The sequence below is a fragment of the Pinus tabuliformis genome, chromosome 6, assembly GCF_031772625.1.
Source record: "Pinus tabuliformis cultivar Carrire ecotype Pingquan chromosome 6, CPIR1, whole genome shotgun sequence".
In the NCBI taxonomy this organism is placed as follows: domain Eukaryota; kingdom Viridiplantae; phylum Streptophyta; class Pinopsida; order Pinales; family Pinaceae; genus Pinus; species Pinus tabuliformis.
In genome coordinates, this window is record NC_142292.1 from 1,331,744,717 (window position 1) to 1,331,758,654 (window position 13,938).

The 13,938-nt window shown below is 38.8% G+C and overlaps 1 protein-coding gene across 2 annotated transcripts in view; it reads left to right on the top strand.

Annotated features, from left to right (window-relative positions):
• LOC149263512 (phosphotyrosyl phosphatase activator (PTPA) family protein) overlaps nt 1-13,701 on the top strand; it is a 36,813-nt gene extending 23,112 nt beyond the window's left edge. Inside the window, exon 2 of one of the 2 annotated variants that reach the window (XM_089426411.1) lies at nt 13,233-13,701. In XM_089426411.1, coding sequence (XP_089282537.1) covers nt 13,233-13,263 — 31 coding nt within the window. In that variant the 3' untranslated portion in view covers nt 13,264-13,701. The remainder of the gene's footprint in view (nt 1-13,232) is intronic. The other variant, XM_089426417.1, reaches the window with a different exon arrangement.
• Nucleotides 13,702-13,938: the final 237 nt, after the last annotated feature.

Here is a 13,938-nt window from a genome sequence, read left to right on the forward strand (position 1 = left end):
GGGTGGTTGTCCCAAATTTAATATGTTGGATCCTCATAAGCTCGATCACAGTAATGACTCAACAACTTCAAGTTGTAGTGCACATAAACCAAGCTTTCTGCCCGGTTTTCATTGAGTTTGTTTCTTTTCACATTATGTATGAAGCTGTAGGTGCTCCAACACCTCTCTGAAGAATAAGTATTTACAACCTGTGAGAGAACTTTTTTTGCCAATTTTGGGAAAAGTCCCTGGCCGCCATATGATTCCCACCATGTGAGAGCATCAAATCTGTTTCTATCTTCCATTGCATGAAAGGTACCAAACAAACTAGTGCAACTGAAGTATTTGCCTAATTCAAGACGCACACTAGCACATTCCTCCCTTTCAGGTATCAACTTTTTTAATGCGTGCAAATATCTTGTAGATACCTCCTCATCTATATGGGGTTTGATCCTAACCCCCCCCGGTGTAGGTTGGCCCAACCAAGATGCATAGTAGTATTTTGGCGTAAGGATATACGCTAAGCAATGTAGTGGAACATTAAGTTTATCCCACTGTATACACACACAATCGTGAATTAGTTTATACAAGTTGGGACCATTGTTAGGAACAATATCTTTTATTTGCCCCAACATTGTATCCATCTGCTCATACACCTCGCCAATCATTGGTTTATCTGTATCTGCAAACCAAATCATGTGATAAACAGTCTTGGTAAAATCCAATACTTGCCTCACACGTGCCCAAAACATACCATCAAGAGCGGCCTCCTCCACCTGTTCAGAACCTTGCCCGTCAGCTGCATTTGTAGCCCTTTCCTTTAATACTTGCCAGTGTGGACTTGATACCATGGTAGTCAATGACTCTCTTACCTTCAAAAGGCGCCTGAAGGTGAAGTAGTAGCTACCAAATCTAGTCCTCGCAATCTTCAACAACTCCAATCTTGAGTGATTGCGAAAAAGGCCATGGGTATTGCTATGATTTGTAATAAATTTTATCGTTTGTTTGCCTCTCTTGTACAAATCACCAATCCATTTGTATTGTTCGTTTTTGTTCTTAACAATATCATGCATCAAAAGGTTCATTGTGTGAACCAAACACCCAAACCAAAATATGTTGGGGTATTTATCCTCAATAATTGTTCTCGCTGCCTTACAATTAGGAGCATTATCAGTGATGACTTGGATGACATTGTATGGCCCAATATGCTCAATTGTTTCAAGTAGTGGTTCTGCAATGTTGATGCCGATCTTGAACTTGTCTGAGTAATCATATGCTGAAAGAAAGATGGCACCACTAACAGACACAACAAGAACATTTATCAATGGCTTTCCTTTTACATTTGTCCATCCATCAGATACAATGGACACCCCATGGCCAGTTTAAGAACTTGTCATTCTATTCAAAAAATGTGATATTTTTGCTTTTTCATGATCAAGTCCAATGGTTCTTGCTTGTCATACCCAGGGCTCTTGTATCCTTTAGGGGCATCATTTATGGCAGAAACCATTTCGTGCCAATAAGGTGAGTGAAGAACATTGAATGGTATCCCACATGCATAGAGAAACCTATAAACTTTTGAATTTACATCATTCCTACATCCTTCATTAAGGAATTCTGATATGCTTCTACGCCTTAAACCTGGTGACCCTGTGCCTCAATATCCATTGGCTTGGGAGGATGCTGAAGGAGTTCTTTGTGCATGTGATTGTGAGCTTGGTTCAAAGAAACCCTTTGATCTTTTAGATTTGTATTGGGCCTCCTCATCTTCCCTTATGTATTTGGCTCTATTTGTTGCTGACACACCTGTACAAGTTTTGATTCCTATTTGTTTATCTCCATCCCATGGCCTTTTCCCCCAGAGGTGCTTTCTAGCACGGGTGTATGAACCTGTGTAATTATTGTTGCAATGGGGGCAATGAAATTTAGTGGTTCCAACCCTTTCCTTGCTTCAGGCCTATTAACAAATTTCCACAATGGGGTTTGGTCTTGTTTAGTTTTTTGATCTGACTCATGTTCACTCTCCTCCACCTCCTCCTCACCAGGGTTTTCATCAAATCCACTATGACCCCCTTCGACAATAGTTAGGGAGCATTTTTTTTTTTTTTGTTTATTTATTTATTTATATATGTCTTTTTATTTTTTGGGAGCGTGCTCCCGACCTGCTCCTGCGCGGATTGGGAGCGGGATTGGGGGGGGGGGGTGCTCCCCCGCAACACTGGTATAGCTTTGAAGGGCTTACACCAAGGAGTGGGATGTTTTCATGCAGTGTGTGGTGTGTAGAGAGCATCTTCTAGATTGGAGTAGGTTGTGTGATGACTTTACTCAAGAAGAGATCCGTGAGTGTTCTATGAGTAGAGATCGGGTGAAGACAAATGGTGGCGGTGAAGAGAATGTGGCCCTTGTAGCAAAGGGTAAAGGCAAGGGAAATGTAAAGGGAAGTGGGGGATCAACTTCTGGGAAGGACGTGAGCAAAGTCAAGTGATTTGCATGTCCAAACAAGAAGAAAGGTAAAAAGGAGAAAGAGGAACAAGTAGTTGGTTCATCTAAGGTTGTTGAGTTTGCAGAGAAGTTCGAGTTGGAGTTCTCCTTGGTATCTTATCTTTCGAGTAGTGTTGTTAAGTGTGAGAATAGTGGAGTTTGGTTTGTGGATAGTGGGGCATCGCGTCACATGACAGTGACTAGATCTATGTTCTTGAGTATGACAAGGATCGACTCAGACATGTGTGTTGACAGTGGGGTGCATACCAGACATGCAGTGAGGGGCAATGGATATGTGAGATTCCAATTGGAGTTAGGAGGATATCTGAAGGGTAACCATGTGCTCTGGGTAGCAGAGTTGTGAGCAAATATTCTCTTCGTGGCAGTTGTGGAGGATGAGGGTTATGTTGTTCTATTTTGTAATGGACGGGTGGTGATTTATCTAATGGGAGAGAGGGTGGATGCAACACGAATTATTGGTATCCGTATGGGCAGGATGTACAAGTTGGTAGGTCATCTTGTGGATGGTGAATCTGGATGGATCTCATGTTTAGTGGTAGTGCCAAAGGAAGCTGGAGTAGAGGATTCTTCTAGCTTAGTCATGAGATTTTCATAGTTTGAGATGATGGAGGAGGATGCTCAAGGTGGGAGAGAGGAGTCTCCTAGGAGCATGGGTTACTGGCACAGGTTTTCAGGTAAGTGTCATGTAGTAGGACAGGTTGCTGAGTCAGAGTGGGTTGCTACAATAAACAATGCGATGGACTTGAAGTAAGATCTTGGATGTGGTAGAGGTGCCAAAAGTATCTCCCTCGCTAAGAGGGAGTGTTAGAAATTGTAGCTCAGTGGTACTTCTGTAGTGGCAGTGCCTATCCTGCAGAAGTGACTGATCAAGTGTCACTTCCTAGACACTTTATCTCTGAAGTGGCTTTTTTATATTTAATTACTGAAAGTGACTTATGTGACTTTAGAAAGTGGTTTTTTATTAAAGTGATTTTATAAAGTTTGTGAGTGTTTTTTATCTTCTAAAAGTGACTTAATGAGAGATTAAGTCACAATTGTTGATCTTGAGGTGGCAAGATTTAATGGTTTTAGTAATTAATGAGTTTATAAAAGGAAATGGGAGAAGTGAAGAGGCACACTTTTCAAGAGAAGAGGAAAATAGGGCTGAAGAATAAAAGAGCAGCAAGGAAGGGCACAAATTCGAAGGTAGCTAGCAACAAGAGAAGGGCACATTTCTCAAGGCAGCTTGCACCAGGGAAGGGCACTCTTTTCTAGGAGATTTTCAGTTATTAATGTAGGCTATACAACAATAAATTTGGGCACGAAATTTCAGCTAAGAGGGTTTGAATTTCAAGGAGAAATACTGCTATTAAGTATGGGAAAAATTGGCAAAAAAATAAGACAGCAAGGGCACTGTTTTCTAGGCTGTTTTTTGGTGCATTGAGTGCTGTTCGCACAGTCTGTACTGTTCGTACAACAAGGGCAGGGAAGTCTAGACAGGGGCATGGTTTTCGATAGAATATTGGGCGCAATTTTTAAGATAAGAACAACTCATTTTTGCTGGAAATTAATTGTTGTAAACTCAGCAATTTCTCTGTGAGATTTTAATAAAATTTCCTCTTCTTTATTCGTTTTTCCTTCAGGGCTTTCCCATGGGCTTTTCCTAAAAGCCTCATATGTCAATTTTTGTGGGTTTTTTTTACTGTTATCTTCAACATTTAAAGTTCAGATTGAGTTTTCAGTGTTTCTGCTCATAAAAATCAGATTGCATGTGTTTGGGTTAAAAGACATTATTGCTAAAGTTTTTATTGGAGTCGGGAGTGTTGGCTAAGTGTTTGACGAAATTCCTACATGAGATAATCACATTGTAGGTGAAATTTCAACATGGTACTAGAGCAAGGTCGCTGAAGTATAGTGGATAGGTTTATTATAAGGATTGCAAAAGGGGATTGTGAAGGAAAAGTGATTGTTAGTTGGGGAAGGTGGCTTCCGGTATCAGATTTGAGGACAGGTTGGAAGGAGTCTCTAACTACTTGCAGTGGAAAGCGAGAATGGCAGCTGTTCTCAAGGAGAACAAGCTGTGGAACTTCTTGAGAATTGTCCCTATACCCACATCAGATCTTATTTCTCTAGATGTTCATGAGGTGAAGGAAGCGAGGGCACAAAGGATTATCTTGGATGGTATGAAAGACCACCTCATTCCACATTTCGTCGAGGAACAAACAACCAAGGAAATGTGGGATGCACTTAAAAATTTGTATGAGGCAAAGAACGAGAATAAAAAATGGCCCTTAAGGACAAGCTCCTTAATGCTAGGATGGTCAAAGGTTCTCTCAATGTCTTGTTTCATTGATTAGTAGTGTAGAGTTGTATTGGAGGGACAACAATGCACTATCAATGATTCTAGTCTAGTTGGTACAAGGGTTTTGGCTAGAGGTGTGCAAGGTGGTGTCCTTTACCAGTTGCTTGTTGATCTTGTGGGCCTTGTACATTCTGATGAGTAGTTGGATGAGAGGCAAATGTAGAGTATGCATGGTGAGATGCCATCGATGTAGGCTCAAAACTTATTTGGGATCAATGATTGATTCCAAGCTTATAACAAATGGGAGTGTCATACATTATAGGGATAGAGGGAGTTGACCTTGATGTCTCTTGCTTTATTTACTAAAAGATTCTCTTGGAATGAGGGTGTTGATCATGTTGAGGTTGTTGCTTCAGTTGCCATAGTTTGAGGTGCATGTAGAAGATACCCATGATTGCAAGTTGGTATTTCAAGATGGATGGGATTTGTGCAATTGTCTATCTTTTTGACTTTGATAGATCTTATGCACCTATTTTTTTCTTGTATAGAGATGTTTTGTTATGGATAGACATAATGGAGTTGACTTACTCAATGATAGCTAGATCTTGTATGGATGCTTATTTGTCATTCTTAGTGCAATATGCATGTGGAGGTTGGTTGATTGCTTAGGAGAGCACTTACCTTGGACGAGGTGCATTGGGTATTCTGGAGGAAGGCTTTGAGCCTTAACTGATACAAGGGCTCTTGGTTGCTTGCATGTAGGCATTTACTTAATTTGAGGATACCCAAGTTATGGGAGTGATCATGTAATTCCGGTGGATCTGGAGGAGCATTGCCTTTTTCTAGGCTTGTAGAGTAGCGTTGGACACATCTTATAGAGTGCTTAAACCTTGGAGCCTCGTTGATGGGCATCTTCACCTTGGAGATTCACATGTGTCACATGGTCAAAGAGTGCTCCACTTGTTAGCCTACTTGTGTAGAGTTAGGTTGTTTTTATAGGTTAAACCCATTTTATATTATTGGTGTCCCTTACATGTCATGCAAATAGAGAGAAGAGGACCCTTTCACACATCGAGTGATTCATCATCTTGTGTTAGAGATGTGAGGAGTGGAGCAAACTTCCTCTCTTATTATCTTCACCATATTATCTTTATTTGTCTTGGAACTCTAGGATTCTTGGAGAAGTTCAAGGTTTTTCTAGGTTAAGGGTTTCACCTTAAAGGGTAAATAAGCTAGGGTTTGTGATAAACCCTATGAATGTTCTTGTGGTTCTTGTGAGAGAAGGTTGGGGTTGAAACCAATGTTTTACAACTCCAACTCGGACTCGGACTCGGCCGAGGATCGACTCGGACTCGGACTCCGACTCGGTAATGACTTGGCCGGCTCGATTTCAATGACTCGGTCGTTGTAAAAAATACATTAAATATTTATTTTTTTTATAAAAAAACATAATTTTAAAGATTTTCATTCATGTTTCCAAACACACAGCGTTATAATATAGATGGAAGACAACTTTGTATCCATCTGGCCCACATTTGCCAAAAGAAACCTAGCTGCAGGCACCGAGGGTATCAAACCCTATTACAAGCTTTAAAGGGGACATTTACCCTTGACGCTGGGGTTTAAATTTTTAATAGATTTATTGTTGTTAATCATATATACTGATATTTTATTTACAGGCCTAGAGATGAATTTTTGAGGGATTGGTGTGAGTTTACATTGAGAATTTGTCATTTGTGACTATCCCTGTTGATTTACAGGCCTGATTATCTTTCCTTACCCTGGCCACTGGCTTATTGGGCATTATCACAGGTCTAAAAGGCTTATTTCTCTTTTCTGCAGCCTTGTTCAGCCTTGTCTCGACTCTCCCTCAGCCACCAGCATCTACAGGGTCTCTTCCTTAATGTATACAGTACAGGGCCAATAAATTTGTAATTGCAGGCTCAGCGTTGCATTCTGAAGGGGTCACATTGCCAAATTGGAGTCCAACATTCATATCCAGGCTGATTCAATGTTCAAATTTCATACTGAGACAGAGTATACCAAGAGTGTATTGTGGAATCACTGTTATGTCGAGAAATATTGAATTCAAGCTGAGATTGGAAGGATTCATTTAATAATTATAATATTTTCTGCCAGAGTATGTTGAGACTCGAGAGTGTATTACCTCTTTAATATTATAATTATCTGCAGAAATATTGAATTCAAGCTGAGATTGGAAGGATTCATTTAATAAGCAGTACTGTTGAGAATCAAGTCAGATTATTATGATGTGGTAACAACTGTGATATGATGAGAGTGTATTGCAATACTCTGTTGTCTGACAGAGTATGTTGAAACTTGAGAGTGTATTACCTCTTTAAATATACCGAGATCATGACTGGATGCCGAGACAGAGAGATGTGCTTCCTTATCATTCTTGCTATGCTGAGATGAGACAAAGATTGCGTTTAGACTCCAAAGGCCTGGGGAGTGACTCGGCCAGCTACCCGGCCGGGTTGACCGAGTCACATATGACTCGGCCGAGTCATTGGATGACTCGGCCGAGTCATATGTGACTCGGTCAACCGAACCGGGTAGCTGGCCGAGTCACTCCCCAGGCTTTTGACTCGGTTCGACTCGGCCGAGTCGGAGTCGATTCGGCCGTTTTGTAAAACAATGGTTGAAACCATAGTGCTACTTGGTATGCTTGATTGAGGAGGAAAAGAGAAGACGTATAGGATAGTTGTGGTGGGAGATAAGTGTGGGAGCCAAGGAGGACGTGTAGGCTTTTATACTAGCTTGTTGTGGATCTTTGGTGGTAGCTCACATTTTCATGGTTTTCTCTAGCTAGGGTTTGGAATCTGGATAGCTAGAGTTTGTATCAACTTTGTGGTAAAGTTGTGATATTAGTTACGATGCTCCCGGTTTAGGGCACCAAGCGGCGGATGGAGACAAACAATTCCAGATCACTGAGGATACAAGGTTCTATTCTCATCCTAGTGAGATCTATGAGGTGCCCTTGGACCAGACCTCATTCTAGCAGTTAGTTCAGTCTCATGATGGGCCCTTCCTTGCAAACAATAGCATAGTATTCGCTCTAGCCCCTCACCCCATTATTCTTTTGAACATAAATCTATGCCGAGTTTTCTCCATTCAGCTTTGGATGTTAGGACAGAGAGCTCCAATGATCCAGGATTTTACCTCATATAGTGGGTATCATAGGGAAATGAGCCACTCGTCTTGTACATCCTTCTCAACTCTTGATTCTTTGGCGTTGGTCGTTTAGGGTTTTAGTTTAGTATGCTCTTTTATTTCCTGGTTTTTGTCTTACATAGGAGCCACTTTAGTGCTTCTGCTGTTTTTTGACATTCTATCGCAGTCCCATTGACCTACTTTTGTGGTCATCGGTTGGATGTTGATACATTTATCTTATCTTTATCTATATATGTTGGTGAGTGTGAGAAGTTTTCAGCTATCCAAAATTGTGCATTTGCAGATTTGATTTTCTGCTTGTGTTTCCTTCTTATTTGGGTAATTTGTAGCACTTATTGTTCATGCTGATTTGCTGTAACATAGGGTTGAAAATGTTAAGTGATTTAACAAATAATTGGAAGATAAGTCGACAAGTTTTCTGCTGTATATGCTGTAATAAAGTGGTTTTCAGATGTGGTCTATGCTTGGAAAAGTGTGCCACACTGGATGAAACTAGGTGTGCCATATTTTTGGTATCTTTTCTCTTGAGCAGTCTATAGTGTTGGGTTGAAGAGAATTGAAATATGTCCATTGTTTGCAGCTGTAAATTAATATTTCAGATCAGCCTCAAGGCTGAAAATTCATGGGGATTAGATTTGAGAAACCTTCTGTGCAAAGTGAAATTTTGAATTTGTATGAGTTCCCTAGACTGAAATCTTAACAGTGGCTGGTAACTCCGATCGTCTTGACTGGATATGAACTTGTGACCTATGACATCCTATCAGAAAACTGATTGAGCTAACCCATGGGGCTAGTGTAGGCTGTAGATAGAGAGAGGGAGGGAGGAGGGGGGCAAATGGTTTAACCAATTGAGCTAACCCACGGGGCTAGTGTAGGCTGTAGAGAGCGTGAGGCGGGGGTGGCGGGGGGGTTGGAAGGGCATGGATTGTTCAACCAATTGAGCTAATGCACGGGGCTAGTGTAGGCTGTAGAGAGCGACAGAGAGTGGGGGGGGGTACTCTCGACATATGTATCCATTAAGAGAGTGTCACTACATGCCATTTTTCTATTTTTGTTCCTAGACATGTATTACTGAAAACTATTTCACATAAGGAATTCATGTGTTATATGTATGGAACAAATAGATCTCTTTACTTTGATTGCCATCTGAGCCTTATTGCCAAGTACTTGGACACATTCGCATGCCATTTTGACATATTGTATATTGTGCATTGACATTATATATTGGGCATCTTCTTGGTATATTACTGTGTTATATATTATGCTGAGCATCTTCCATAATTGGCTAATCATGCTGGCATATTCTATCGTTCTATTTTTAAGTTATATTTCTTTTTGAATGTTGAAATGGTTTATTCAATGGTAGTTATGGTTGATGGCTAGGCTATTGATCAACATTTTAGTGAAGCCATTTAAATTTATTCTTTTATATTTGCCAGTACGGTTGAGCTATATATTAAGAATCACGAGCGTGGATATGTTCCGTTATTGACATATGGAAACATATTTATCAAGGTGTACTAATTTGAAAAGAGGAATAATTTTTCATTTTGGCTTGTTTCTCAAATTTATACAACGGAACATATATCTTTTCTCTCATTTGGTTGTTGCAAAAGAGAAGCCTTGGTATTATCTATAGGTTGCAAAGTGGTTGTACTTTTATCACGTGCTCCAGAAGCAGCATTGCATCTTATTCTATTTGACATCATTGGTATATGAGTAGTGGAAACCAACGTATTACTTGATATTGGTTATAGTTGGCAAGGAATCCGTTGGCCTTGACTGGAGTCAAGTGAGTTGCCTTTGTATTGCCATCTTCTCTTATTGTAGTTAGAGAGACAATGTTTTGTAACTGACATGGGATATTTGAATAAATATTACAAGAATTAACCCCCTAATTGATCTTGCTTGTAGCAAGGATCCATGATGTCAGGAGAGATTGATATGAACATATTATCTTGTCTGACTCCATGAATCTGGGATTACAGACAGATAATTGGAGGGGTAATCTTGACATATGTAACCATTAGGAGAGGTTTGCTACATGCCATTTTTCTATTATTGTCCATAGATATGTATTACTTTAAACTATTTCGCATAAGGAATTCATATGGAACAAATATGTCTTTTTTACTTTGATTGCCATCTGAACTTTATTGCCAATTACTTGCAGGCATTCATATGCCATTTTGACATATTTTATATTGTGCATCGACATATTATATATTGGGGATCTTCTTGGTATATTACTATGTTATATATCATGCTAAGCATCTTCTATAATTGGCTAATCATGCTGGCATATTCTATTGTTCTTCTATTTTTAAGTTGTAATTCTTTTTGAATGTTGAAATGGTTTTTTGAATGTGGTTATGGTTGATGGCTAGGCTATTGATTAGCATTTTAGTCAAGCTATTTAGATTTATTCTTTTATCTTTGCCATTATGGTTGAGCTATATATTAAGAATCACAAGCATGGATATGTTCTGTTATTGACATAGGGAAACATATTTATCAAGGTGTACTCACTTGAAATAGAGGATTGATATTTTATTTTGGCTTGTTTCTCAAATTTATACAGAGGAACATATATCTTGTCTCATTTGGTTGTTTCAAATGGGAAGCCTTGGTATTGTCTGTAGGTTGCAAGTGGTTTTACTCTTATCACATGTTGAAAAAGCTGTCATGCATCTTATTCTATCTGACATCGTTGGAATATGAGTAGTGGAAACCAACCTATTACTTGATATTGGTTATAGTAGGCAAGGAATCCGTTGGTCTTGACTGGAGTCAAGTGAGTTGCCTTTGTATTGCCATCTTCTCTTGTTTGTAGTTGGAGAGAGGCCATACATGTTTTGTAACTGACATGGGCTATTTGAATAAACATTACAAGAATTAACCCCCCTAATTGATCTTGCTTGTAGCAAGGATCCATGATATCAGGTGAGATTGATACCATGCTTTAGATTTTCCTTTATTATTTTGCTACTTAGTATTGGTTTAAAGCTATAATTGTACATTGGTTATGAACTTGGCTACTGAGTGGCTCACCTTATTTTGCTTGCATTTTAGTAAGAGCACTTGATTCAGGATTGAACAGCCTTATTGGATAATGAGTATTGAGGCAGTCTACTTTTATCCTTTGTGTCCTGGTTATCATTGCAAGTACTTAGGTTCATTTGTAGTTGACAAAAAAGCCTTAATCTTAGTTGTAGCCATCAAGTTGGTTGTATTTTCATCATGTTCAGTTGTAGTCTGGTTGAAGCCAACATGGGCTAGTAGAATAATCCTCTTCATTGGTTTTAGTTGTAGCCACTAGGTTTGATGCCTGAATGTTCTTATTCCATTTGTTTGTAGCTGGGAAAAGTCCTTGGACTCGATTGTAGCAACAAAGCAATTATATAGATAACAGTTTACTTCAGATTATGCCCACTGATAAAAAACTTCATGGTTCAGCTTGTTCATTTTTAGGTTGAATGTGGTATGTTTAATTTAACAGACCTGCTGAACAAGATGTCAAGCTACTGAATAATTTTTTCAGGGGGACCTTTTTGCTCAAATCCTGAAATGCTTTGGCCCTGGTATCTAATTCTGTTGTGTTTCCCATTTCCTTTTTCTGGTAACATAGGCTAGGACAACGTGTTTATGAAGATTTGCATGTGGGGTGAATAGTAGGGGAGTTTTCAAGGCCCTGAATCTAGTTACCTTTGCATTTAGGCCAAAGAAAGAAATGTAATACTTGTATGATTACATTGTGATTATTTAAAATGGTACCCTAGTGTGATGCCATATTAACCTTCGTCTTGGTTTTAGTTGAGAAGCTGGTTGCATTCTTATCATTTGATTGTAACTGGGGATCAGTCGTGTGTCTTGTTGTAGCTTATATGTGCAGTTTTAATGAGTGTTGGAAACTGACACTGTTTCCTGTTCATGGTTTTTTGCGGCCAACAAGGTGGTTTTATGTTCTAGCAGGGGAGTTAATTCTGTGTAGTAGATAATTGTTTTTGGGACTGACTGCTGATGTTATGACGAATTCTTTCATTTGGGCTTGGGAATTATCCATTAGCCCATGATCCCATACTTGTAGAATTTCCTTAGCACAGGAACACATTTCCTGGGACGAGTCATGTTTGGGTGGAAAGCAATATTGCAAATTCCGTTTATCAGCAAACATCAAGAAAGAGTGTTGTGGTTTTATGTTCTCTTATTGCTTATTTCTGTTATCAAGATATGTCCTCAAAATGATTATATTATATAATTCGTATCATTGAGCATAGAAGTAGAATAGAATAGAGAACATGCATAAGAATGTGATGATTTCCTTGAGAATAGATAAAAGAAGATTCCGTTCAAGTGATGGGTCCAGGCAGGCATTAATTCTGAGAGGTGGGCCGGGGGTTACTAACAAACAGTACTGGTAAAAATTGTGTCCATTGTTTCACTGTCTCCTAGGAGGTAAGGTTGAGGCTTAAGGGTCTTGATTGATCTATTTTTGACAACCAGACCAAAGAAACCTAGGGTAGTAATTTTTTTATTTCATGGTGTACTATACCTTTTTTTGGGAAGTGATTAATGTCTTTGGCTATGAATGTGGTAGTTGGCATAGTTATTCTGACCTATAATCTAGATCTAATTTGGTCTGTGGCAGAGAAGAACTTTGGGGTTGTAGTTTTCGGTTTGTACTTTGTGTGGGACAAAAAAATCAGTTGACCTTGAGCTGATGGGCTGCGAAATTGTGTTGAAATAGAAGTCACAATGACACGTAAAATGGCTTATGGTTGTGGCTTTATAGAGGCTTCCATTTTCTTCAGTAGTTTTCTACAGACATACGTACCCAGCCCATAGACTGTTGTTAGTTGCTTATATTTCTGGAAAAATTTCATAGTTGATTTCTATTTTGAGCTTTATGTCTTTAGGCTAGAATCTAGATAGGAAAGCCATATTACATCAACATGCACCCATCATTAGACTTATTAGGTAGGTGCTACTGTCCAGTTAAAATAACAATGGCCTTTGCTACCAGTAAGATGGTTTGAATTTTGTATATCATACTGATGGCTGTAACTGCAATATTCCAAGTTTTTTCTGTATGTCAATATTCTGTTTGGTATAGATGTGAGCTACTAAGAGTAATGTGTTTAGTTCTAGTGTTTAAATTCTTGGATGTAATGGAAATTAAATAAGGGAGTTACTGCAAGTAATGGCACACATTTAGATTAATTTCTGTTCAACTGATAATTTTTTTGTTGTTGATATTATAATGATGAAATGTTAGTTGTCTTTATTGCCAGGGAGTGAGCCTTTAGATTTGAGCATAGAAGTGAACTCTGGAACAATTGCAAGTCCCTGCAGCAGGAGGCTGTATGTTTCACTGACCACAGTTTCTATCTAGTGGCGTTCTGTCCACAAATCGGCAAAGGAAAGGAAATTAAGGCACATGGTTTTGTTATTACACATCTCTATTTCTTCTTTCAATTCTTTTTTTAGATAACTACATATAAATGTGTTCTGGATGTTTGAGTTACTGATTCAGTAACTACTATTATAGTCTCTTCAGCATTTGATATATTTTTCAGACTTCAGTGTGTTGGATTAAGCATAAAAATCTTCTAGTTGAGTAAGTATATCATGTTCAAATTGACAGGGAACAGTGATCAAGTGTATATGCATTTATCGTACACCTAAGTGGGGATATACTATTCATACATTTCTGAAATAGAGATGAGTATATATGCTTTATCCTATATACACAAGTGGGGATATGCTTTTCATACATTCCTATAAAGCACCCAATTAAATTTTTGTTTTCAGTCTCTCCAATGTTTCTCTACTAAGCAGAGATGTGTATAGAGCTGACAAGATCTGTTCTTTGGCTGAAGAATTTACAAATTACATTTTTCATGACAAATTCCTATTTATGGAATTCTGTTACTATCTCTTCCTTCACTTGATGTTCCAAAGGCACATGCCAATTTCTGTGC